The sequence below is a fragment of the Aspergillus aculeatinus genome, assembly GCF_003184765.1.
Source record: "Aspergillus aculeatinus CBS 121060 unplaced genomic scaffold BO66scaffold_35, whole genome shotgun sequence".
NCBI lineage: Eukaryota > Fungi > Ascomycota > Eurotiomycetes > Eurotiales > Aspergillaceae > Aspergillus > Aspergillus aculeatinus.
Window position 1 is genome coordinate 268,726 of NW_020291504.1, and position 25,397 is coordinate 294,122.

Consider the following 25,397-nt stretch of genomic DNA (forward strand, 5'->3'; position numbering starts at 1 on the left):
CTCAGACGTACGGAGTACCTTACTTGTTATTTGGATTACACTCATGGGTCAAACTTGATCTAGTGAAGAATTGTTGAAGAAAGATGCCCGGTGCATGTGCAGCACTGCACCATGATTTGCCCCCGCGCAAACTGCTAGCCCGCTTTGCATTAGCGCTTTTGTTGCTGGTGGACTCGGGGTCTTCGGTCAGGTGACTAGGCTCAGCCAATGGGCAAGCTGAATTCGTCTTATGTCAATTCTGAGTCAGCGGATAAGGGTGCGGCTCGCTGGCAATGGCTTCTCCGCGTCGGGTCGATGTCGGCAGATCTGGCGCTGCTTTGCACTCGCTGTTGGAGATCTGGAGATATGTCGTTAGGGTGTTCGTTGTGCACTGCTTATAAGCTATTCTTTGAATATACAAGTGCTTCTCAAGCATACAACGTATTCCTCCTTATCTAGAGTGCTTGATGGCTCTTTTTGTGTTTGAGCCACGGGCAGCGTCCACCGGCGATTGAGAATATATAGTCGGAATCTGCACGTGGCAATCGTGACGTCTATCCTCCTTACGGCCCAAGTGGTGGTTATCTTGCTGAAATTTACATCATCGATATTGTCACTACGCTCACCTTACATGCATCTTCTATACAACACCGTCCCAGCAGGTGAAGCCTTCCCCTCACACATGACGTCGCTCCACTCCTTCCTGTCGACCCACCGCGGACCGCCCGTCAGCATCGCGTTTCGCGCTCGTCTTGGCTCCGAGGCTGACCAATGCACCGGCCATCTAGACCGGCGATCAGATGTCTACACTGCCGATAAAACAAACAGGTTCGCGCGTTTGATTGAGGCCCAGATCAGCATCACAACGAAGACGACCAAGGGATAGCCAACTCCTGGGTGTTGAGTTTATCAACCCGATCAAACCAACAACGAAATGTCATCAATCCTGTTGCAGAATGCGACAATTCTGGTCCCCTCCGGCGACCAGAATGACTACGTCGTTCCGCTCCACAATCACTCGCTGCTCATCGAAGGAGCCAGGATCTCGCAGATCGCACCTCAGATTACCCCGCCTGTCGAATCCACCCAAGTTATCGACTGCACCGGAAAGATCATCTCGCCTGGATTTATCGATACACATCACCACCTCTGGCAGACACAGCTCAAGGGACGCCATGCAGACCATACATTGATCGAGTACATGCCCACGGGTAAGTAATATGCCTCTTCTGCAGAGAACCAAATACTAAATTACGTCAGGAAACCTGCAACAGGTCAACTTCACACCAGAAGATATCTTCTGGGGAGAGCTGGGAGGCTGTCTCGAGGCCTTGGATGCAGGAACTACCACCGTAGTGGACCATGCTCACATGAATGTCACCCCCGCTCATTGTAAGGCTTGCTATACCCCCTGCTTACCACGCCGTCGTAACTAACAAGCCCAACAGCCGTAAATGGAATAGCAGCGACAGCGTCCTCCGGCATCCGATCTATCTTCTGCTACACACCCACCTCGACGGTCAAGAAGTGGCAGCCAGAAATCGAGATGAACACCAGCCTACTCGATGAATGGGTCCTCCAACAACTCGAGGAGCTGGCCGCAGCGGCGCCGTTTGGCGACGGGCGCGTCCAGCTGGGTCTGGCTTTTGACGGGTTCATGCTGCCGAAGGAGATGGTCGTCGCGTTGTACGATCGCGCCCGTACAGCGGGAGTGAAGGTGATCACCACCCACTATGTGCGTGGATATTTCAGTAAGTTCAACCCGATCTTTCCATCTTGGCTCCGAATGCAGACACTAAGTAAAATAGGCGACGGATCCCTGGTCGACCTCCTCGAGGCCTACGGCCTCCTGGGCCCCGACATTCTTCTCTCGCACGGCAATAACCTCTCGGCCACCGACATCGAGAAACTCTCTGCCACGAAAGCATGGATCTCCGCCACCCCCGATACCGAACTGCAGATGGGCCACGGGAACCCCGTCTGCTTCCAGGATGGCTGCACAAACATCACTGCGCTCGGGATCGACTGCCATAGTAACAATTCCGGCGACATCGTCACCCAGATGCGCTTGGCGCTGCAGAGTGAGCGCGCCCGCCGGAATGAGAGGCTTCTTGCGCAGGGGAAGTATATGCGGTCATTGGACGTGTCGGTGCAAGATGCCTTCCGGCTGGGGACGATCCAAGGCGCCCGCGCGATCGGCATGGCAGATCAGCTGGGGTCGATTGAGGTCGGGAAGCTTGCGGATCTGGTGATCTTTGACGGCGAGAGCCCGGGGATGATCTGCGCTGGGGAGAAGCATCCGGTCGCGGCTATTATATTGCATTCGTCTGTGCGCGACGTGGATACGGTCATTGTTAACGGCGAGATCCGCAAGCAAGGCGGTCGGTTGGTGCCGGTGGACATTGAATCTTCATTTCCCGAGGTGACGATCGCAAAACGAAGGGTGGAATGGAAGGATGTAGCGAAAGAGTTGCGGGACAGTCAGGAGAGGATCCAGAATGCTGCGGTGGAAGCTGGGGCTGTGGGAACTCGAGTGTCCGAGGCTTTGAGTATCTTCCATATGGACTCGAGCAAGTTTGTTTGAGCTGTGAGGCGTCGAGGATCTCTGGGAGGGTCGCGTTAGCCTTCGAGTGAAGGGGGTTGTGGTAATGGACGTAGCCTGCCAATATACCTCCGTGCCCTATAAAGCACGGACTGCCCATCCGATCAGCTCTCCTGTTAATATGGCGACTCGGTCCGACGGCCGATTATAATATAGAGATAGATCGAGGAGGGTGGATGCGAGCAGAGGAATGGCGTCATGAGGCAGAGACCAGAGGCCGGCAGGTGACACCCTGAAGGTTCAGGTACCCGTGCGACAGCGGCACGTGGAGGGACTAGCACTGACTAGTTAACTAGCAGGGATCGCAGGCAGTAGTGTGTCCGGTCTTTTCGTCACCTTCCCCTCATCTCTACTTCTTCAACCTATTACCTGTTCTTCATCGCTCTTCAGGGCCCCATCCCCTGCATGAAGGAGTGAACACCATCCTGCAAGTGATAGCCTGCCTTAGCGTCCTGACATCTCCGCCCGGGATTTATCCATATTACCCCTGATCAACAGGGGAGTGCGACGAGACTTCGACGGAGGAACGTCCGTGGACAATCCGTTTCTTCACTTCTTGGCCCATTTCGGACGCCTTCCGCTTGCCAAGGTGCGTGTCACACGATCGTCCGTGCCTGTGATTAGCTGACAGGCTAATTAAAGCCATATTGCATTACAGCTACCTCTGTTGCCTACACTGCATCTGCGCGATGGATCATATCACCATGATTCCCACCAAGACACCAATCCGGTCGAGCGGCAAGGCGGGGTATACTCCGAGGAGGGCGTGACCGGAAATTAAACCTGAGTTAAGCCAAGAACAAGTATCGAATTGTCTACACACCGGGTTCCTGCCGTCATGAGGAGGGTGACTTAAATAGGACCTGGGGTGCACCCACTTCTCTCCGTCGATCAACCGAGCTTGAGCCATTAACCACCATCTACAGCGCCATGGCCCGATCAAGCCTGGCCTTGCTATGTGCAGCCCTTCTCGGCAAGTTCGCAGACGCCACGGCGTCGCAGGCCTACACGTGGAAGAATGTCGTCACAGGTGGTCTGTTCTCTCTGGTCACCTACTCTGGAATGAATATTGCTGACTGCGACGCAAACAGGCGGAGGAGGTTTCACTCCTGGCATCGTCTTCAATCCCTCCGCCAAAGGGGTGGCGTACGCGCGCACGGATATCGGAGGCGCGTACCGTCTGAACTCGGACGACACGTGGACCCCGTTGATGGATTGGGTGGGGAATGATACCTGGTGGGCTGCCCTGCTTTCCTGGCAACGGTATGGATAGATTGGCTAACGAGCTCAGGCATGACTGGGGCATCGATGCCCTTGCCACGGATCCCGTCGACACTGACCGTCTGTACGTGGCGGTGGGCATGTATACCAACGAATGGGACCCCATTGTGGGATCGATCTTGCGCTCGACGGACCAGGGTGATACCTGGACTGAGACGAAGCTGCCTTTCAAGGTTGGCGGGAATATGCCTGGTCGCGGCATGGGTGAGGTAGGCTGCGTTCCTTTCCTGAAGTTGAGTGGAAGGCTGATGCAATGCAGAGATTGGCGGTCGACCCGAACAAGAATAGCATTCTCTACTTTGGAGCGCGGAGTGGGCACGGCTTGTGGAAGAGTACGGACTATGGAGCGACCTGGTCGAATGTCACTTCCTTTACCTGGACTGGTATGATTCTTTGGTGCTGGTGAGTAGGGCTTGGCTAAGTGTGTGCAGGAACGTATTTCCAGGATTCGAGCTCGACCTATACTTCGGACCCCGTGGGTATCGCTTGGGTGACTTTTGATTCGACCTCCGGTAGCTCGGGGTCTGCGACACCGAGGATCTTTGTCGGTGGGTAACTCATCACAAAAGAGAAATCATCCTCTAACGTGTCGATAGGCGTTGCGGATGCTGGCAAGTCGGTTTTCAAGTCGGAGGATGCGGGTGCTACTTGTGAGTTTGATTCAGCCCGCAACTGAAAGCAGCGCTGACTCTCCAGGGGCGTGGGTGTCCGGAGAGCCTCAGTACGGCTTCCTCCCGCACAAGGGGGTCTTGTCCCCTGAGGAGAAGACGCTGTACATCTCCTACGCCAATGGAGCTGGTCCTTACGATGGCACAAACGGCACGGTCCACAAGTACAACATCACCAGCGGAGTGTGGACGGATATTAGTCCCACCTCCCTTGCGAGTACCTACTACGGTTACGGTGGTCTGTCGGTTGACCTCCAAGTTCCTGGCACCTTGATGGTGGCGGCACTCAACTGCTGGTGGCCGGATGAGCTCATCTGGCGTAGCACTGATTCTGGTGCGACCTGGTCCCCTATTTGGGAGTGGAACGGTTATCCGAGCATCAATTACTACTACAGCTATGATATCAGCAACGCCCCCTGGATCCAGGACACGACTTCAACCGACCAGTTCCCCGTTCGCGTCGGATGGATGGTCGAGGCCCTTGCTATTGATCCGTTCGACTCCAACCACTGGCTCTATGGTACGGGTCTGACAGTATATGGCGGACACGACCTGACAAATTGGGACTCGAAGCACAATGTGACGGTCAAATCCCTGGCGGTCGGTATTGAGGAGATGGCAGTGCTTGGACTGATCACGCCGCCCGGAGGACCGGCGCTGCTGTCCGCTGTTGGCGACGACGGTGGGTTCTACCACTCGAATCTGGACGCAGCGCCAAACCAAGCGTTCCACACGCCGACCTACGGCACGACCAACGGAATCGACTACGCCGGCAACAAGCCCTCCAACATCGTCCGGTCCGGAGCTAGCGATGATTACCCGACTCTCGCCCTGTCGTCGAACTTCGGCTCGACATGGTACGCAGACTACGCCGCCTCCACCAGCACCGGCACCGGAGCGGTGGCTCTGTCCGCAGACGGTGACACGGTGCTTCTCATGTCCAGCACCTCGGGCGCGTTGGTGTCGAAGTCGCAGGGCACCTTGACCGCGGTCTCATCTCTCCCCTCCGGGGCAGTCATTGCCTCGGACAAGTCCAACAACACGGTCTTCTATGGTGGATCAGCAGGCGCGATCTACGTGTCAAAGAACACGGCGACCTCCTTCACCAAGACTGTGACCCTGGGGTCCAGCACAACCGTCAACGCCATCCGCGCGCACCCCTCCGTCGCCGGAGATGTCTGGGCGTCGACCGACAAGGGCCTCTGGCATTCCACGGATTACGGTAGCACGTTCACGCAAATTGGCAGCGGCGTCACGGCGGGCTGGAGCTTTGGGTTCGGCAAGGCGTCCTCCACGGGCAGCTACGTCGTGATCTATGGGTTCTTCACAATCGACGGTGCCGCGGGGCTGTTCAAGAGCGAGGACGCGGGCACCAACTGGCAGCTGATCTCGGATGCGTCGCACGGGTTCGGCTCTGCGTCCGCCAACGTGGTGAACGGCGATCTGCAGACCTACGGCCGCGTGTTCGTGGGCACCAACGGCCGGGGCATTTTCTACGGCAATCCCAGCGGGAGCTTGCCGTCCGCCACGGCCACGGCGACGGCGACCACCTCCAAGACCTCGACGACGGTGTCGACGACGCTGAAGACCACCACCAGCGCCTCGACCACTTCTTCCAGCACGACCGTGAAGACCACGACTAGCTCTTCCAGCACGACTTCGAAGGCCAGCTCAACCACCACAACGACAACCAAGACTACCAGCACCACAACAACCACGTCGAGCGGCAGCACCGCGACGGCCTCGGCGTACGCGCAGTGCGGCGGCAGCGGCTGGACGGGAGCGACCGTCTGCGTAAGCGGGTACAAGTGCACCTACTCGAATGACTTTTATTCGCAGTGTAAGTTTGTTGCGTCAAGCTAGGGGATGATTGCTAACTGAGGGTGCAGGTGTTCCATCATGATGACGGGGAAGGAAACGTGATGGAGGAGATTCGTGCCTTGATTTATTTGGTCGGTGACTGACGTTACAACGTGTTATCTCTGCACTTGTTTCAGTGAATGTGTCGTTTCATAATATGATCTTGTAATTGAGTGCAATGTGGTATCTCGGACTTAGGGAGTGGTCGGTGGTCGGTGGTCGGCGGAGACGGCGTAAGCAGAACCGAGGCCGCGGCTCCGGGGCCGGAATAAGTATGTTCCAAGCGATGTGGCGTCGCGGGTCGTACTCGTAACTATGCTGTGCGGTCGGTAGTTGGATACTGTGTGCATGGTTGAGTATAATCTTGCTGTTGAAGGCCGCTCGCATCATTGAAGTTGATATTCCTCACCGGACCGGATCTACTGGCAGAATGGCATAATAGTCTCATGGTTCCGTGCTCGTCTGCATGTTGTAGTTTTTTGGTTGATGCATAACCTGACCTTCCGACAACTTGAACTATCGTGTGGGCATTTCCCGCCATTTGCCACTGCATTGCCATTACACCAGTCTCGAGGGAGAATATCTTCAAGCGCAAGGTCATACATCCCGCAAGGGTCCGTCACGTCCGAAAAGCGTCAAAACCGACCAAAGATATCTACTGTATGGCTACCAGCACGATATGCCATATAGCTTATAGAAGTAGAGGCATGAGCTAGAGCTCTACGATGTACAAGACACACTCTGCACCCACAATCTCACGCATAGATACTCATATACACTCATCCTCCACAAAATCGGTCCGGCATCCGAATCTATCCATGAGCAGAGCATAAGAAGACAAAAGCATACGACCACCTACACCTACCAAAAAGGCAACGCAGTTGGAAGCCTGACCGCACTGCCGAATCCCGCAACGCAGTACGCGATTCGATTTCCCAATTTTTGGGAGGTCGTGATAGGCAAAACCCGGAACCTGGGATTGTCTGATGTCTGATCGGGGGGGGGGGGGGGGGGTGAATGTCCAGGGGTTTTTGGGACGTACAGTACGGAAGACCATACTCCCAAAGACCGTTAGCCAGGAACACCCGGTGACTACTCTGTAACTTACCTGATGCTGCTAGGTGGGATTTTGTGCAGGGCAGGGGGCAGGCATGCACTGGCGGAAAAACAGTGGCCATGTTTGCCAAGGCGGGTTTAACGGGGTGTACGGGTGGGGTTCCACTATGGCGATGGGCGATGGCGATGGGCGAAAACTCTACTCTACTGCGCACTGCTTGCTGTTGCCGTTGCCGCTGTTTCCGTGCCGCTGTCATTGTTTTGACTTTGTACGGTACTGTACTAGACTGTTCCGGAGGGTAGGAAGAGTGAATGGTCGTAGAGAGTAACTAGGACTGAAGATGTGTAGTTGTTTTCGTTCTCATAAAGATGAAGGTATAGCAGCAGGGGGCAGGTGTGTTTGTACTGTACTTTGTACACTCCACAAATCCGCCTCGAAAAATTGCCAGGAATAGATCCAGACCCCGTATAAGCAGTGAAGCACACCAAACAACGTGGCCCAGTCGGCGGGTAAGCAACCACCCGAGCATCGGCCAGACTTTATCTTCCATTGCTCTGGGTCTGATTGGCCTGCAAACCCCGGACAGCACCCAGTGACCAATTCATATTCCAGAAAGCTTCTCTATCTCGGCAAAAGTCTAACTTGCAGACACCCCACCCCACAGGAATCCGGGGTCTGATGGGCCGGTTAGCCGAGCCGAAGGATCCCGTTGTCCACACTTTCCACCCTTCCAGTGCAGCTCCGTTTCATCCCGATACGCTTGATCCTGCAGGACACCGAGATCGGGTTGGGAGCCTGGAAGGTGATGATGATAGCATTACGGATGCGAGGGGGGGGCATCGCCATCTAAGCGAGTTTACCCGTCACTGCCCCTTAAGCTTAAGCTTTGCCTTTCCTCTCCCCAGCGGACCTTATCTCTTCTATCTCTGACCTTTGACACATCCTCCCCCTTGTATCTCTGCTATCTCTGCTATCTCTGCCGTTCGTGTGTCTGCCTCACATGGCGGTGCCCTATCTCCCCGAGTACGAGCAAGAGGAGACGGTGATGCCCCCCGCGACGCCGCACCATCTGCGCGAGCATGGTCTGGAACCGGCCAACTCGCCCTTCGCGGGCCGCATCGGCGGCAACCAGGACTTCGTGCTGGACCGCAGCGACCCCAAGAACCTGGCGGAGCTGGACCGGGTGCCCGACGCGGCGCCGTGCATGAACGCGCAGGAGATCTTCGATCTGCGGGGGTTCCTGTCGCCGGATCTGTGGAAGTTCGCCATGCTGGAGTGTGTTGGTGAGTTCGCCTCCCCGCCGTCATGTCATAGGGCAAAGAACGGGGGATCGCCCGTTGCCATGCCCGTGCCCGTGGCCCTGACACCACCATACTATACCGGAAACTCAAATCAGCCCTAAAGCCGCGAGAAGCTAATGCCCCGAAAAAGCCAGCATGCTCAACACCTTCATCTCCGCCTGGGTCACCACGCACCCGTACGCGCCCATGACCGCCTCGACGGCGGCCTCCGGCGTCTACGGGACGGTCACCTTCTTCTCCCCGACCTTCGGCGGCCTGACCAACCTCCTTCTCACGCCGCTGCTCATCTACACCTTCTCCCCCAGCTCGGGCGGCCACATCAACCCCCTCATCACGCTCGCCACCTTCTTCGCCCGCATCATCTCCTTCCCCCGCGCCGTGCTCTACATCCTCGGCCAGACGCTGGGCGGCGCCCTCGCCGGCTTCGCGCTGCACGCCGCCTTCGGCGACCGCAACATCACGGTCGGCGGGTGCTACATCGACACGACCCAGGTGCCGGTCACCAGCGGGCTGGTGATCGAGTTCTTCGCGTGTCTGATCATCGTGTGGCTGTGTTTCGGGGTGGCGTTGGATCCGCGCCAGGCCAAGGTGTTTGGGCCCGCGGTCGGGCCGTGGTTGGTGGGTGTGGTGGTCGGTGTGATTACGTGGGGGACTTCGTTTACCCGGGTGGGGTATATTGGGGCCAGTATGTATCCTTATCTTAGGGGTTGGTTTGGGGGTGATGGGGTCCAGGTGAAGGCTAATGCGAGTGATAGGTGTCAACCCGGCACGGTGTTTCGGGGCGTATGTCGCCTCCGAGTTTCCGGGGTATCATTGGATTCATTGGGTGAGTTTTCTCTGCCTACCCCCCTTTGCGGAGTGGAGTGGATGTGCTCCTTGCCGAGGCGAGGGCCTAGTAAGGAACACTGCTGACAATACTCAGGTCGGTCCGCTGGCGGCCTCGGTGGCGCATGGGTTCGTGTATTTCGTAGATCCCCTGTGGAAGGATCCTAGGGCCAAGTCGTGAGGAGACAAATGGCTTGCGGATCATTGTACAGTATTGATATGTGTGGTGTCTATTAGCGTGTTCGTTGCATTTCTGGAATGCTTGGCGAATTTCTTCTCGGTTCGCTTGAATAATGATATCTGTACAGCACTGGTTGCTGGACTTCGAACTCCAGGGGTTGCTTTCTGCATATGCCTCTGTCAAGGGGGTTTTTGTACGGTTTCTTGTTGGGGCTGAGTTCAGTGGATTTGTGCAGGTTTGAACATTCTGCTGGTCGGAAACAGTCCGAGGGTCCGTTGTTTTGACTGCCTCGCCTAGTCAGCAGGTTTGTAGTCCTTAAGATGGAGCTGGTGCAGGCCAGTTGTAATCTTTTATGAGCTTGGGAAGAGTCGGTGTATGGGAAAGATCCTCTTGTTGTGTGCTAATCCATGCAAAGATTTACCACATAGTCGGCGACCGCACAACCACGGCTCCCCTCTTCCCACATGCTCATGCTCAACGATCACGGCATCCGTCCGCCGAATGATCCCCAGCATATGACCCCCTCTCCCCTTTGCATCAGAGAGGATATTCTTCTGGCTTTCGGCGGTTGCAACAACAAAATCCATCTTAATTTTAAGCTCCTGCTATGGCTCTTGTGGGAATACTCTGGCAAATTGGACCCCTTGCGACTGTTGTTGTATGAGCTCGCAGTGCGGTTGCCAAGCATGCATTAGTTCAAGGAAATGCTGGAGTGTGGGGATGCAGGAAGCGATGATCCCGATGCTGGACTCGATGCACTGCCTCTTATTAGGATTGATTCGTCTGTGGTAATGAATTGGAGGAACAATTTAGTCCAGATGAACTGGTCTGCGGTTCCGCATGTTGATCGTCAGTTTCACGCACTGCAAGAGGGGAAGAGAGCGCACATGTGTAGGCTTCTTGGTCAGCTAGACCTTTCAACTGCGTGCATTTGATGATAGCCATTCCCGTGGCACGAGCATCGCGGTAAGTTCATGTATACAGCGAACGAATGCCGAACATACACCGAGCCGAGGCCTAGTGCTGCGCATAGCGCCAGGCGCTTACGCAGCGACATTTGAAGCTTCATCAGGACGGTGCTGGAATAGATCACGAGGACTAGATCGACAAATCTGGATAGAGCTATCCGTTGCCTTTAGTCTCTTCTCAATCGTAATCCTTGGGGCAAGTGGCACACCTCCAGGAAAGATGGCGTAGTCAATCAACATCCACACATTCTTGAGGTAGCTTTGCCCTCCGTGACAAGGCCGGTCTGCCACAGAGCCCGAAGTGGGTCGCACATGGTGAACAGAATGATGATGCATACTCCAGATATGATCGCTGCCAGTGTGCTGAGTGTCTAGAGGCAAACACGTTGAATGTGGCTGGCATTCAGGATCTGGTTTAGCTTTGTGGTCACGGCTTGATTGGGAACGGTGAACGAGATGTTGTCGAAGAGAAAGTCGAGACAGTTGAGGAAGGTCGCATGTTCGACTGTGGCGGCACTCAACAACCACGCGTGCTTTCCGGAGCCGAGTCTGACATTGATAGTCGTGAGGATGCAGCATACGAGTCCCATGAGCTGGTTTCTTATCAGCTGCGTCGTTCGCGGAGGCATGGTAGACCTACCAGCGAAAATACAATCAGTCATTCGTCTACCCCAAGATTATGCAGCAAGCCTGCTCGGATGTAGATGCGGCCCGTCACCACGACTATCGTTAGAACTGTCAAGGTCCATAACACGATCAAGATCGTTGGCCCTTTGTCATCACTGGCATATTCCGAGGAAGATGGATTCATAGTGAAAATGTACAGTGTTAGAAACTCCCGGTGGAACGCTTTAGGAGATGGTAGGGAACCGATCGATCCCTCTCAAGGGCAGATGTTTCATGGATGTCTATAGAGTGAGAGAAAATTAGTAAGTTCGCTAGAAAGACTGGGGAGCAAGCAACAAATCTCTTACTGCTGGATGGTCCTGACAGATGGAAGACACGAGTTACAGGCCATCTGAGTCAATGATAGCGATACTTTCAAATTCACAGACTGATAAAATGATGCGATCATAGGTGTAACGTGAGTCCGCGGTCTCGGGAATTGTGTTGTTGTCCGGGGAGACGGAGGCGCACATGTCAAGGATATCCTGTTCTCTACTCCTGCCGAACCATGGCGCTGTCATCTCCACATCTCCCCCGTACTTGTGCGACACCCTAGCTCCGTCTCATATAGCCCATCATATTGCTCATGGATATTGCTGGCACACTTCGGGGGGTACGAAAACTCATTCTCTCGCATGGCGTCCACGACTTGCCGGGTCAAGCGCTACTGACGCAAGCCAGGATGGTCCTCCATTATATTAGGACTGTATCGCGCTGGTTGAGGTTCGCTTCAATTCACCACCTTGCAATCTCGATCTTGTGCCGTCACTTTAATATTGTCTTCGTGGAGTACCAGCCAACATGCCAAGTCCAACCGATGCCACAGTGAACGGCCACAACAACGGCCATATCAAAAAGCCCACTCAAGAAGCTTTCACCAACAACCATGTCGCGATCGCTCCCAACGACCCGGAGGAGGTACCTGGACTGCTGAAGAGAATCGCGCTGCACGGGGAGGCTTACCTCATAGAGAATGACGAGCTCGAAAGGACCAAGATACTGAATTCCGCCCGCTCGCTGGTGTATGCCTTGGAGACGCCGCGCGAGGCAGTCATCCGACACTGCTGGTCTCAGGTATGTGTTTTCAGCACACTCTTCCTCCGTCGCGCTTGACGCATGTTTTCTTGTTGACGTCCCTCAGAGCGCGCTTTACGCGGCCATTGAGATAGGAGTAGACCTGGATCTTTTCACGGCGCTGTCGCGGGATGACAGGTCCAAGTCTGCAGCTGAGCTTGCAACGGCGACCGGGGTCAGCCGGGTGATGCTGTGTATGGCCCGCTCCCATTCCAATTTCGATGTCGACGTGAGCTAATATTGTCCTGCTCCCTCTAGCACGCATCCTCAAGCATCTAGCCGCAATGGGCGTCATCAAGGAGTCCGGACCAAACGAATACCGCCGGACCGGGTTCTCTATCTCCATGCAGTCGCCTCGTTACAGCGACGCCTACCCATGCATGTAAGTGACCCCCCACAACCGAGACAAAACTCCGTCTCACTCTCCCAAAAATAGGACCGGTTGCGTCACAGCAGGAGTGCTCGCTCTCCCCGCCCACCTCAAAGCAACCAACTACATGCTCCCCAACGACGGCACCAAATGCGCCTTCCAGCGCGGCTTCGACACCAACCTCCACTTCTTCGATTTCCTGAAACAGCACCCCCAGCACGCCAGCGAGTTCAACAATCACATGTCCGTCTACCACCAAGGCCGGCCCAGCTGGATGGACTTGGGGTTCTACCCCGTGCAAACCCTGGTGCAGGAAGCCACCGTGACCCCCGACGATGTCCTACTAGTCGACGTCGCCGGCGGGATAGGCCACGACCTGTCTGAATTCCACCGCAAGTGGCCCGACTTGCCTGGTCGACTGATCGTGCAGGAATTGCCCGAGGTCGTGTCCCAAGCGCGCGAGCTGAACCTGAACCCGAAGCTTGAGCTGATGGAACATGATTTCTTCGAAGAGCAGATCGTCAAGGGTGCGTCCACTCTCCCCCTCCCCCTTCCGCATTTCAATTGCTGATAAGTGGCACAGGCGCAAGAGCATACTACATGCATTCCATCCTGCACGACTGGACCGACGACAACTGCCGCCGCATCCTGGCGAACCTCGTCCCCGCCATGCGGAAGGGCCACAGTAAGCTCCTTATCAACGAGAATGTCATCCCCGAGACGAACGCGTACTGGGAGACCACGAGCCTGGATATCATCATGATGGCGGACTTCTCGTCGATGGAGCGCACGGAGAGCCAATGGCGGGCGCTGGTGCAGTCCGTGGCCGGACTGCGGGTGGTGAAGATCTGGACTGCGAGGAGGGGGGTCGAGAGTCTGATTGAGTGTGAGCTTGTTTGAGTGGTTTGGATCCGCTGTGTGATTTGCTGGAGGTGGTAGCTTGAGAATGCTGGGCAGTCTGTGCGGGTGGGGTGTGGGTTATGTTGTATTGAGGCCTTTTCTGGCTTTTTTGAGCGTGGGTATAACTGTATCAACATCCGGACAAACTGGGTGGTTTCGTGGGGTTGGGTCTCTTGCTCTCTCTTTGGAGAGTTCAAATGTCCGGATGAGATGATAAAGGACGTTGAACGCTGTATCAATGGTCGATTTCTGAGCTCTTCCATCACTCGGCGGATTCAGGATTGTCAACGCGCATCGTGACTAAGTATGGGATCTGCGATGCGCGGGGGTAAACTTACTACCATCCCTTATCTCAGAGAATGAAAACGATGTTTTTTGGATATTTTTTGGTGATAGTAATGAGGCGTCCAGCATAGTCAGGCATGAGTAGATGACGATCGAAATGGGCGAGGCGTCGTCATTGCAGTCTCTTCCTTGAGACTGGAGAATGTAATTCTCCGAATCTTCTTAGGACTTTGGCTCAGCGCCCTTTATCCCTCCATCCCCTCATCCCACTTGTAACGGCCCGCTGTCGATTCTAGAGATTCGATACATGCTTCTGAACTCGGTTGGATCCTTCCGTGGAGGTCGAATCTTGCCCCATGCACAGGAATCGGCTAGTCAAAGTCGCGGTCTGGGACAGTTGAGTTGAGTGGAGCACATAGAATCCCAGTTGCAGAAGCAGGATGAATCCCAGGGACGCTTGAAGACAAGCAGGGTATGGGCTGGGTTCAATCATTCAAGAAGAGGTTCTGAAGGAGAGCCGCATGCTTGGATAATCCGGCGGAATCATCACGTGATGTTTATATGAGGACAGGTTCGATCGGGATGAGATTGGGGTCGCTAAGTACTACGAGGATGATCCTTGTACAGATAACGAAGTCACACCGGGATTAATCTCATGACCATCACGCAAGTACCTCGAGATAAACTAAAACATGTACCGAAAGGTCGGCGATTTATCCCCCATGGCTCTCAACTCGTCAATCGTATACTCCGGTCGCAGCGCGACCAACTTATCCACTCGTCGAGCATTGATCCGCTGATAGGCCACCCTCATCCCCATCACGCAGATCACGCCCATCAGAGCGAATCCCAACTCAAGGGAGTGACCGAGGATATATCGAGGGGCGTCTTGTGTGCGATAGAAGTGCGACGCCATCGCTGTAACAAATTAGTACTTTTCGAAGATGATGGGGCTGCAGGTTGCAGAATAGGTATCAGCATACCTCCTGCGAAGTTGCCAATGCCAATATACATGGCCATTCCGGCAGCGCGTTTGTGACTGGCGGCGAGATTGGTGCTGAGCCAGGTAACAAGGTTTGGAATAGCAGGGTAAATTCCTTTGAATCGTTAGTTATGAGGCAGGTAGACTAAGAACGAGATTCGTACCGAGAACTGCAAGGAAGACTCCGAAGTAGATCACTCCCGGAACCCATGTCAAAGATCCCGCTAGGCAAACTAGAAATCCACAGACGATGCAGCAGAGATGGAACAAAAGCAGCGGGGAGCGCTGACCCATGCGGTCGGAAAACCAAGCGGACACGATAGCGGCGACTGCGGCAGCCACGTAGGGAGGGACCTTGGCAGTGAGATTGAGATCACATTGAAATGGAGATAAGAAGCATACAGTCAATAACTGGGCCACTGAGGATGTGAAACCGAGGTCCTTGATGATCGTAGGGAGGAAGAAGGAAATGCCGTACAACGGACACACTATGGCGAGGTAGACTGTGACAGTCAGCGGTGATTGTGGTGGATGACGGTGCCTAAGAGATGGTGCGTACTAAGAATCCCCAGATAGACCTGCCAATCGCACACGGCATCCCAGACATACTTCCACCTGAACTCAATGGTGTCTGGCACGACATTTCCGTTGTCGGACCACTGCAACTGCAGGCGATACAAGATCCAGGCTCTCTCCTCGTTTGTAAGGAATGAGGCGGTGTCTGGGTAGTCGTACAGAAGGAAATAGGCCCCAACCGCAACGACGACCGTAGCAATACCCTCAATGATGAAGATCCAGCGCCAGCCAGAGTAGCCTCCGACGCCATCCATTTTCTTGCAGCTCATTAGAATGTAGTCAAGGGCAGTGGGGTTGCGGTACATACTCCGATCGCAAAAGCTAGAATCCCTGAAAAAGCACCTGCAAAACTTGCGGCGCTGAAGAATATCGCTTGGCGCAGCTGTGCCTCGTGACGGGAATACCACATGGTGATGTAGTAGGCTACTCCAGGGTAGAGACCGGCTTCTACAAGAACATTAGGACACATCCATCATAGCCCCGCTCAATCTAAACAATGTCATACCAGTGATCCCGAGAAAAAGTCGTGCGATAAGAAGGCCATAATAGCTTGTGACGACGCCCGTCAAAGTCTTCAGACTGTTAGACAGCTACGCTGTGAGGCCATGTTGCGACTAACCATGACAACTCCCCAAGCTACCATAATTGTAGGTATCCATATCGACGGGCGGATCTTCTTCAAGATCAGATTGGACGGAAGCTCAAAGACCGTATACGTGAAGAAGAACACCGTGACTAGAACGTTAGATTATAGCCAAGCGATCAAGGTTTAGCACATACGAGCCCAGTTGTACTGTGAACCCACTAGATGAAGGTCCTCCTCCATACCCTCAATCCTGGCATTGCCGATGTTCCCTCGATCGAGAAAGCAAAACAGATAGAGGAGAGTCAGGACAGGCATTAGATGCCAATCCATCTTGCGCAGAAGCCTCTGCTCGCTGACGGGATCCCATTCTGTCTCTTGTCTCTGCCTCGTGTCGCGACATGTGGTGCTTGGTACGTGAAAGCTCAAAGGCTTCTGTTCCATTGTCACCAGCAGACTCTTTGTCTGCACGGCGAAAGAGATGGGCACGAAGAGAGTAGTGGTCCCCAGGTGATCCAAGCTTTCGAACGGGGAACGCCTAGCGGTCAGCGCGGTTGCTTGCTTGACGAGGTGCAACGTTCCTCAAGCGTTACGCAAGGGTTGCTGAGGAATGCGGGCGGCGCAGGTGGCTGTCAGGACCTCTATTTGCTGGCAATCAGTACCGTGCCCTCGAGCAGTAAGACCTGGAATTCGAGCAAGTGGTTGGACTATTGGAGATGATTGTGGTGTAGACATACTTGTAGCTCATGATGAACTATGGTTTAAGGTGACATGTTCATGACAAGCAGGCCGGGATCAGAACATGGCTTGGCCGATACAGCAGGCAAAATGGGGTTGTGCTGTCAGTCACCTAGCCGGCCGGCCGGCCAGCAGTGATGAAGCGCATTGCCGCTATTTATTGATGGATGGTGACCAGCAGCGGGACCACTCATCCAGCAATAGATATCTTCTGGTATTTTGAGGCTCTGGATGGTTTTGCATCTAGCACCAATTATTTGCTAAGAGACATTGCTGGTGGTTGAACAATGGACAGGGGCGTGTTCCAATCAGTGGCGGTGAGATTGCGGTTATTGCATCAGAAGGGAGGGATCGATCGCCCTGGTTGCAGATCACAGGGTCTTGGGGAAGTGCTGCATAACAAGATCATAAGCCTTAGTCAGTGGCTCAGTGGCTCTGTGTGTAGAACTATGAGTTGGAGACTCCGGGCCCGGGAGCAGAGATATTCCGCACTCTTACCTACTAGTATCCACTGGCCACTCACTCCAAGTCGCAAAGATCGACAAGCCGCGCATCATGAGATTTGAGGAGTCATAGCAGCTGGGCCCAATCAGGAAACTAAGGATGCGTGCAGTGGCCTGGAGTACAGTACACAAGATCCTGGGACAGGATGGCAATCCTCGGAACTTGATAGAGTATAATAGGGTACTAATACTTCATGCTCAGCTTGCCTGGATCGAAGAAGCGGATATCACGGGCAGAAAAGCCCACGGCAGCCTCCAAGAGAACAGGATGGGGGGCTACAGTACTTAAGTACTTTACGTAGTTAAAACGTAGGTATGACTTGAGGCTGCTCAACCTACTGAGTACTTTAAAATAGTTCGAGTCGAGTACTCCGTACTCCGTATTTCATCTTTTCATGCATCAAAGCCGAATCCCTGTCGAGCGGGGGTGAGATGAAGCGATGACTGAATGGCCGGTCGCACAAGTCACAAATGGGTGAGAAAACAGGTTTGATGCCTGAGAAAGCGGATAAAATGCCTGAGATAACAGGCAGCGATAACACCCACTGCATCAGAATGGGAAGGCGTGACAAGGCGCGAACAGCAGGCGACCAATCAGTACGCGTCTTCGGTCTGAAACTTTTCCGTCTGGTGACTCGGGACACTCGGGGTAAGGCAATCCCAGCCTAGTTCGCTCTCCATCCATTCCACCTGGCTGAATCTATAGGTCCATCCCCTTGTCCGTACCTAAGGATCTCTTTCACCTAGTACTAATGAGGTCGCTGAGATCTCAGTACGGAGTAGGTTGGAAACAAATGTGAGAGGTTTGACCGCAACAACCTTCTCCCCGTCCCTTTTATCCTCCTCCCCCCTCTCTCCGACCACCCCGATCTCCCCAATGGGCACCACCAAAAACCTTTCCAGTTGAAAACGATAAGATAAATATTCTGGGTGCCCCACATCCTCCTCCCTCGGGTTGAGTCCAACATGGAAGTATCTTCCCTTCCACAAAACTCTTCCAGCCGCCTCCTGAACACCCCCTCGCTCCCTCACGATCATACTGACAACCCACCGATTACCAATTGGATTTCTCCGATCGTACCGATCATGACTGTCTAAAGTCGATCGGGACTTCATCGTCAACTCGAAAGACCTTGGACATGCGCACCAAGAGGGGCCCTATCCCCGCTCTCACTGGGCCCTCTGGCCAACCAGCTGGGGCGTCCGATCGAGTTTCCCGGGCCAAAGTCCTGATCCCGCGAGATCGGTCCCGGATCGTACTATCTAGCTCCCGCATACGCACCTCACGTGCCTGCGATCCGTGTAGACAACGCAAAGCTAAGTGCAATGGTGGCAAGCCAACTTGTATCCAGTGCGATGGCTTAGCCATCGAGTGCACCTATTCCGAACAGAAACGCACCCTCGAGCAGAAAGAGCTCACCCTGTTGCGGAGCACCATCCGACGCCATGAACGAATGATCCAACTCATCTCCGCTCGCCCCACAAACCAGGACGATGATACTACAGATCAGGACCCCACGGACTCAACCCCCTCGCAAGGGGAAACCATGGAGGTAAGTCTTTCATATCGTGTGGCTTGACTTCGGTCGTCACTGACCATGAGGGTGGTGGTGTGCTGAACCAGTGTGATCACAGATAGCCCCAGTGGCTCCACCCTCTCAGGAGGAGGAGCCCCCATCCGTGGAGCTTCATTACCCTGAAAGCTTAGACCAAGCCCTAGGAGTGCTTCAGGGGCAGCTACGGGACCTGCATCAGATCTACCAAGTGGTTCACGATTGTGATCCGGCAGTCCTGCCCTCAGTGGTGGAGACCATCCGGCGGAGCGCATCCGTTCACGATGCGGCCATGCATCTCGACCAGCAGGTGTCAACGCAACGGCCCGGAGTCACCCTTGGCAGAGTGCAGCGGGCCTGGCTGAGTCGACTTTCTGGTAAAGCGGAGCTGGTGTGTCGACATCCCCCGTACACGGTCACGGCGGCGGAGAAGTGGACATCGGTCGTCGATAGTGCGGTGGCCTCGCATCTATTCTCCCTCTTCTTCGTCTGGGACAATCCTACCTGGCATCTAATCGAGCCAAGTGTGTTCCTCGCCGACTTTCAATCCGGAAGGACACAGTTTTGCTCCTCGTTGCTGGTGCACGCCATCCTCTTTTTTGCTTGTGTATGTATTGCTACCCCTCGGTCAGCCTTTTCTGACCCAAGTAGCACTATTCATACGACCTGGAGAAGCCATGGGATAGGAGGGAGGAAATGTCCATTGCCAAGAGACTGTTCCGCGAGATTGGTCGTCTCTGGCAGCGGGACAAGGACAATGTATGTCTAACCACTGTTCAAGCCAGCTTAATTCTAGGGCTGTTTTTCAACGCGTCCGGAAAGGATAAAATCGGGACGCAATACATCTACTATGGTGGCCAAATGGCGTTGCAGCTGGGGCTGCATCTTCCTTCGTCGGCCGTCTTCCACAGCGACTCGATGGCGGAAGCGAAGCGAAATCACTGGGCACATAAGCTTATTGCCTGCGGGATATACGATGTCCAATCGTCAGTGATCATCCTCCAGCATGACGCTGTATACAAGGTGCTGATGCCCGATAGTTTAACAATGCAACTGGGGCGCAAACCATCGCCCTGGAAAGCACCCCCCGAGAACTACCTCTCGCAGGAAGAAGCATTGTTTTCAGATGTCAATCAACAATGGGCGCCTTATCCGTTCACATATCCGACATTCAAGCCCTATGCGAACACAGGGGTCTTCGTCCGCCGCAACCTCCTCATCCTTATCAACGATATCTCGAGATTCGAGGCGCAGATGCCTCACCGCGTCGATCTTCCTAGCTGGCAACAAGGCACTCTGATCCACGAGAAGTTAGTCACATTTGAAAGAACTTTGCCGATCGTGCTTGGGATAGGAAGGAACAAAACCCCCCACAATTTATGCCTTCAGTATGTGGCCCAATCGTTCCAAGCCTGCACATCACTGACTTCTGCAGTCTATATTATCACATGGCTGTGGTCAATCTCTGTGGGCTGTTCAATTCCCGAGAAGCCACCACGACCAAGGAAACCATTATTGCTGTAACACAATTCGACCCGCAGCAAATCTTAGAAGATGCCATGGATGCTATGGCAACGATCATCTTAATGTACCGTGTTTGCCACGGGTGGAAATCAATACCAGTGGTCATGGTCCACTACTTTTTTGTTATTGGGCTCCATGCTGCGTCCAATCTGCGATCTTCAAAGTGGCGCGAAGTGCTAGTAAGCTGCGTGTCAGGTCTTTGGCACATGGGTCTAGCGTGGCGAATATGTCGACCGTTTCTGCGCACAATCCAGTTGGTGTTGAGCACTGGCGCCGACGAAACGTTGATTCCCGTCGAGGCGCAGTCCATCTTGCGGGAATTCAACGAAAAGCTGTGGACCCAGCATGACATCCAATCGGTCTCCGCTAATTACGTCGTCCATCATCATCATCCGGCAAGGGATGGACTTCAGAGCGGCGCCTTCCAAGGAGAAACTTTGGAGAACCTGATCCGAGCCTTCGATCGGCTCAGCACAGCGGATGATCAGGTAAGCGTGGCCGCAGCCTGACACAGTATATGACGACTTTCGGATACGCCCCACTAGATATACGGGTGGCCTACATTATTTCTTTTTTGCGTTGTTGTTTTTGTTTGCTTCATGTCAGACACGATGCATGATCATGAATGAGCGATGAGAATACACGACTCACGCCATCATCACATATTACTCGCCGAGAACGGTTATCGATAGAACACGAAATCATACACGCCTTCAGCATTCTGAGAGGTCTGCCAAAGTGCCATTGGTGGGCAGGCTACAGCTCGTTGGGTTCATCTGGCCGTCAAGATAGCTTGGCAGGCGGCGTGCCAGGACCCATGCGCGTTGGCACAGTAGAACCAGTAGCCACCGCCGAAACCATATTATCTTGTTGACTAACGATCGATAGTGACCCTCAGCTGTTCGTGTCAACAACCACCAGCTCTTCCTCAGCTCGCCTTGTCCACTCCATCCAACTACCATCATATAACCTTCTAGGGCCCTTCGCGCCGATTTCCGAGAGTGCTAGATCCAGTGCAGCGGCAGTCACGCCGGAGTTACAGGTCAAAATCCACGAGCGTGGGACCTCGTTCACAACGGACAATCCTGCTTCCTCAAAGATGTCCTTGAGTGAGCCAGCGGGCAGTATCACCTTGGACGTCTCATCCAATAGCCTTGCCAGAGGCACATTGACTGCGCCAGGGATATGTCCCGACCGCAAGCTGGTGTCCTCCTCACTCTGCTTCCCACTGAATCGACCCGCGATTCTCGCATCGACAATCTTAATCTCTTCGTCCCCCACTAACCCCTTAACCTCCTCATATAAGATCACTCTATCAGGATCCGGAATCGTCGCGACGGGATACGCATCCCCCGGCTCTCCTGGGATTCCACCCCCTTTCGAGATCTCCCCCGAGCTCACCGGGTATCCCAAATCCACATACACGCGGAAGTTGTTCAGAACATGCACCGCTCCGTGGCCGAAGAACGAGCACATCCATGCCACGCGCGGCGCGCTATAGGTCCCGATCTCGTATGCGTCGTACACGACCAGGATGTCGGCGGGCCGGATGTCGAGGGCTGTCATGGCGGCGGCAAAGGCTTCGGCGGTAGGGAGCATGAGGGGGTAAGGGGAGGTAGCATCGCGGATGATGGACTGATCAAAGAATCTGCGTTTGTGGCATGACGAGTTGGTACGGTGTATGAATGTGGACGGGGGTAGTAGGTGAGGGTGGCACAGGTCCAACGTGCCCGAGAAGGGCACAAGCATCGATCATGTAGATAGAGAGGTAGATAATAGGCAGATATGTGTATCTATCAAATGCCAAAGTGCAAGTTCTTCATCTTCTGTTCTGGGTGGTGGAGGAGGGTTGGGTTCGTACTTCGTGCCAGGGAGGTGGTGCGCCTCGAACGCCGGAAGAAGCGCCGGCCGCCCTGCTGCTAGGGGGATGATCCTCCTCGCCGTCTTGGTTGTGATGACTACATTGTGGTATTCTGCGGGTGTGATGAGGTAGGAGGGGAAGGGGTCTGTCATTTCGTTCGACTTTGGGGGAGATTGAATTAGTACGCAGTGAGGTTTTTGGGGGGCGGCGCGTGATCACGGAGTAACTTGGAGCTTCAAGTTGTCGGAAGGTAATGCCGGAGCGGACGGACCAGTCTGGGCCCGGCGCGGCCTGCGTCCTTCTTCGGGGCGGGATTGTGGGTATAATTAATCAGCCGGCATAAATCTGCTTAGTGCACTGCATATTGTGCTTGGTTCTGCTTTTGTCGGGTTGATTATTTGGTTGGGGGTTTTTGCTTTGGGTTGTTTTGGAGAATGCTTTAGAGTTTGGTGCTGTTATTTACTGTCAGACTAGGTTGTTCTGGACAGGCTTGGTTGCTTCAAGCAGATTACTTTCTAAGTCCGTTTCAGTGAAGATTTGTGTTGTGTGAAGATTTATCTTGTGTGCCTGGCAAGAAGATATGCCTCCGCCCCAGCTTGATCGATGAGAATAAGTATAGGGATAGGTTCTGGAGAGTGCAGGCATGGCTAAGGCCTGACATTACTCTGACACAGGGGATGACAGCAGAGGAGATTTCCTTTTCCTGAAAAACAGAACATATATTGCTATATTAGGGAAATCTGGTGAGTCAATGTAGTGAATATCTGCGCTGTAGTAGCCTGTGAATATACAATCTGACATCAGGTCTTTTTCTCTCACTTCATCTGCCTTTTTCTTTCCTCTTTGAACCTCCATCTCTTTAACTCTTCATCTCCTCTCCAGCACGATCTTTTTCATAAATATCACTGAAGTCGTCAGTCTTGGATCATTTTCAAGTATTACTGAGACTATCGATCTTCAACTGATCTGAGAAACTTACTGAGATCATTGATTCTGAACTGTTTTGGAAGTCTTACTGAGACTATCGATCTTACACTTGCTTTAGTTTATTATCTTGAGTAGGTACGCGTTCTTCATTCCAAAGAAAACACTTTCGTTACCCTATGAGACAATTAACTCCAGTTTCCTTGTTGTGAAGAAATTTACTAACGCGTTACTGCGTGTCTCTGAGCTTGATAAGGCAGAAGCAAAAGCAGAGGACTTCTGTGCAAGTTCTTCTTTGCTTATTCGGCAATCGATCGATTCGAACATATTCTCGCCACCACAACTGGGTGCAGCAGAAACCCTCAAAATGTTGACACCCTATGCAGCAACCATAGATGGATTGCCTCATAATGCCCTGGGACGGATCGTATTGCCAGGATCCAGTGAGGAAGATACCGAGATGAATGAGTTGGATGAGACAAACAAGCTCGACGAGGTCAACAAGCTCGACGAGATCAACAAGCTCAATGAGTCGAACAACATATCAAGTCACTTTGCCAGGCTACCCAACGAGATATGGGACATGGTAAGCATCTACCTGCAGAAGCCCCTAGCCATCTAAGCTAATGCATGTTCTAGATCGCTTCGTACTTCGTCGAAGACATCGAGGAAGAGCTCTTCGGGCCAACGGTCCGACTCCTAGATAAAGGCATGGACAAGGCTAGCGCCCGGAAACTGCGAGAGCTGCGAGCCTTGAACAAAAGCTTTTATATGCGGATCTCGCCTCTTTTTGCTCGACACATCCAGATCAACGCAGCACGCGCCGGGGTTCCCCGACCATTTCCGCTGCTTGTCTATCTGACCAACAGCGACTACAACACACATGTCCTGCGGGCCGACATCGCAACCACAATCGGCCTGTCCAGCGGCGTGATGCCCTGCCTGCGCAAATTACCCAACGTCAGAGCTCTGAACTACGACTACCAAGTTCGCGAGTCCCTGACCCCCGGAGAAACGATCTATATCTGCAACATCATCATGCGCACGCTCTACGAACTGCCGCTTCTGTACCTGACCGAGCTCCGCATCAGTTTCCCCGTCATCGAAGATAACACGGGCTTTTTCCCTCTTGCGTTCTCTATGGCCCACGGAGACGTGTCGCACGTCCTCCCGCGTCTCACCAACCTGGAGGTGTCGATCCCGACTTACCGCTTTCACGAAATTCCCATGCCAGCGGGAGCCCTGGTCATGAACCGTAGCTTCTCGGCCTGGATGTTCTGGCTGGTCCACTGCTCGACGAACCTGCAGTGCCTGACCATCCGATCCTCCGGCGGGGTGCTGGACTTCGACTGGGCGGACCTCGAGCACCTGACCAAGCTCCGCGTGCTCAGGCTGGAAGGCGTATGCCTGTCGGCCGCGACGTTCGGGCGCATCCTCAGCCTGTCCTATCAGACACTCCACACCGTCGAGTTGAAGGGCGTCGCGCTGCACAGCTGCACCTGGGAGCGGGTCCTGTGGACGTTGGTGCAGCTCCCCGGCCTGCTGAACTTCAGGATCCTCGATTGCGTGTACTCGGCCCAGGGCGCGAGTCGACACCGCGATCCGCCTGTGCTGACGCCGCATGGCCCCGAGGTGAGCGAGACCGAGGCGGCGTATGCGCTCCGCGCGCTGATGTGTCGGGTCAATGCCAATCGGCTGGGCCTGGGCATGGAGCGCATTGTTCTCTGGGAGATTCTCTAATTTGCCTGCGGAAAGCCTGTCCTTCTGTTGTGGTGTTTCGGACTTGATTGCGTTTCTGGATTTACGCCGCTGGTTTGGGACGGTGCTGACGGGGTTTTCGACAACTTTTCCATTTATTTGGGCGTATGAGAGTGGATTAGGGAGACTGTGAAATAGTGCAACCGGTTGAATTTGGCCTTCAAAAATGTTTGTTAAATCTGGTCTAGTCTGAATCAAATGTTTTACAGGTACTTACTGGGTACTGTTTCTATATTGCCTTTTCAGTGAATCTGTTCCATCGGAGGAACATCCGCTCAGTAAGGCAAGCCCGACTGGTGTGCCTGGGAACCGTCCCATCTATGGTAAGGCCAACCATTCCAAAAGGTCACCACCGTAAAACGCCTCGTTACCATAACA

At 53.9% G+C, this 25,397-nt stretch overlaps 9 protein-coding genes across 9 annotated transcripts; 6 read left to right on the forward strand and 3 right to left on the reverse strand.

The window, feature by feature from the left end:
• Window positions 1–676: 676 nt before the first annotated feature.
• BO66DRAFT_127716 (Metallo-dependent hydrolase) lies at window positions 677–2,611 on the forward strand. The gene is made up of 4 exons (XM_025641970.1): window positions 677–1,190; window positions 1,240–1,371; window positions 1,428–1,730; window positions 1,788–2,611. The coding sequence occupies exons 1-4, from the start codon at window positions 914–916 to the stop codon at window positions 2,561–2,563; spliced, it is 1,488 nt and encodes a 495-aa protein (XP_025502188.1). The 5' UTR covers window positions 677–913; the 3' UTR covers window positions 2,564–2,611.
• A 707-nt stretch (window positions 2,612–3,318) lies between these two features.
• Window positions 3,319–6,568, forward strand: BO66DRAFT_127759 (putative endoglucanase). The gene is made up of 8 exons (XM_025641971.1): window positions 3,319–3,614; window positions 3,673–3,817; window positions 3,873–4,071; window positions 4,122–4,245; window positions 4,294–4,410; window positions 4,459–4,512; window positions 4,559–6,370; window positions 6,420–6,568. Exons 1-8 carry the CDS (start codon window positions 3,512–3,514, stop codon window positions 6,431–6,433), a joined length of 2,568 nt encoding a protein of 855 aa, XP_025502189.1. The 5' UTR covers window positions 3,319–3,511; the 3' UTR covers window positions 6,434–6,568.
• A 1,516-nt stretch (window positions 6,569–8,084) lies between these two features.
• Window positions 8,085–9,908, forward strand: BO66DRAFT_353213 (MIP transporter). The gene is made up of 4 exons (XM_025644804.1): window positions 8,085–8,730; window positions 8,879–9,433; window positions 9,504–9,574; window positions 9,671–9,908. Exons 1-4 carry the CDS (start codon window positions 8,448–8,450, stop codon window positions 9,752–9,754), a joined length of 993 nt encoding a protein of 330 aa, XP_025502190.1. The 5' UTR covers window positions 8,085–8,447; the 3' UTR covers window positions 9,755–9,908.
• A 415-nt stretch (window positions 9,909–10,323) lies between these two features.
• BO66DRAFT_421642 (uncharacterized protein) lies at window positions 10,324–11,767 on the reverse strand. The gene is made up of 8 exons (XM_025649979.1): window positions 11,697–11,767; window positions 11,393–11,630; window positions 11,108–11,315; window positions 10,961–11,059; window positions 10,761–10,876; window positions 10,642–10,675; window positions 10,561–10,582; window positions 10,324–10,516 (listed from the first exon to the last, which is right to left on the reverse strand). The coding sequence occupies exons 2-8, from the start codon at window positions 11,531–11,533 to the stop codon at window positions 10,360–10,362; spliced, it is 777 nt and encodes a 258-aa protein (XP_025502191.1). The 5' UTR covers window positions 11,534–11,630; window positions 11,697–11,767; the 3' UTR covers window positions 10,324–10,359.
• A 64-nt stretch (window positions 11,768–11,831) lies between these two features.
• BO66DRAFT_353216 (o-methyltransferase) lies at window positions 11,832–13,783 on the forward strand. Its single transcript, XM_025644805.1, has 5 exons — window positions 11,832–12,462; window positions 12,530–12,656; window positions 12,721–12,844; window positions 12,899–13,359; window positions 13,416–13,783. The coding sequence occupies exons 1-5, from the start codon at window positions 12,190–12,192 to the stop codon at window positions 13,730–13,732; spliced, it is 1,302 nt and encodes a 433-aa protein (XP_025502192.1). The 5' UTR covers window positions 11,832–12,189; the 3' UTR covers window positions 13,733–13,783.
• Window positions 13,784–14,689: 906 nt separating this feature from the next.
• On the reverse strand, window positions 14,690–16,940 carry BO66DRAFT_127857 (MFS general substrate transporter). Its single transcript, XM_025641972.1, has 10 exons — window positions 16,896–16,940; window positions 16,356–16,799; window positions 16,195–16,310; window positions 16,081–16,147; window positions 15,883–16,022; window positions 15,559–15,832; window positions 15,402–15,502; window positions 15,164–15,353; window positions 15,001–15,114; window positions 14,690–14,935 (listed from the first exon to the last, which is right to left on the reverse strand). Exons 2-10 carry the CDS (start codon window positions 16,600–16,602, stop codon window positions 14,703–14,705), a joined length of 1,482 nt encoding a protein of 493 aa, XP_025502193.1. The 5' UTR covers window positions 16,603–16,799; window positions 16,896–16,940; the 3' UTR covers window positions 14,690–14,702.
• A 1,598-nt stretch (window positions 16,941–18,538) lies between these two features.
• BO66DRAFT_327203 (uncharacterized protein) lies at window positions 18,539–20,985 on the forward strand (the record flags this gene model as incomplete). The annotated part of the gene is made up of 5 exons (XM_025643935.1): window positions 18,539–18,956; window positions 19,189–19,559; window positions 19,604–19,938; window positions 19,993–20,340; window positions 20,388–20,985. 5 exons carry the CDS (start codon window positions 18,539–18,541, stop codon window positions 20,983–20,985), a joined length of 2,070 nt encoding a protein of 689 aa, XP_025502194.1.
• Window positions 20,986–21,056: 71 nt separating this feature from the next.
• On the reverse strand, window positions 21,057–22,516 carry BO66DRAFT_393168 (sulfurtransferase). Its single transcript, XM_025647695.1, has one exon. The coding sequence runs from the start codon at window positions 22,223–22,225 to the stop codon at window positions 21,371–21,373; it is 855 nt and encodes a 284-aa protein (XP_025502195.1). The 5' UTR covers window positions 22,226–22,516; the 3' UTR covers window positions 21,057–21,370.
• A 1,112-nt stretch (window positions 22,517–23,628) lies between these two features.
• BO66DRAFT_455525 (uncharacterized protein) lies at window positions 23,629–25,042 on the forward strand (the record flags this gene model as incomplete). The annotated part of the gene is made up of 2 exons (XM_025652097.1): window positions 23,629–23,847; window positions 23,901–25,042. 2 exons carry the CDS (start codon window positions 23,629–23,631, stop codon window positions 24,999–25,001), a joined length of 1,320 nt encoding a protein of 439 aa, XP_025502196.1. The 3' UTR covers window positions 25,002–25,042.
• Between the last annotated feature and the right edge of the window lie 355 nt (window positions 25,043–25,397).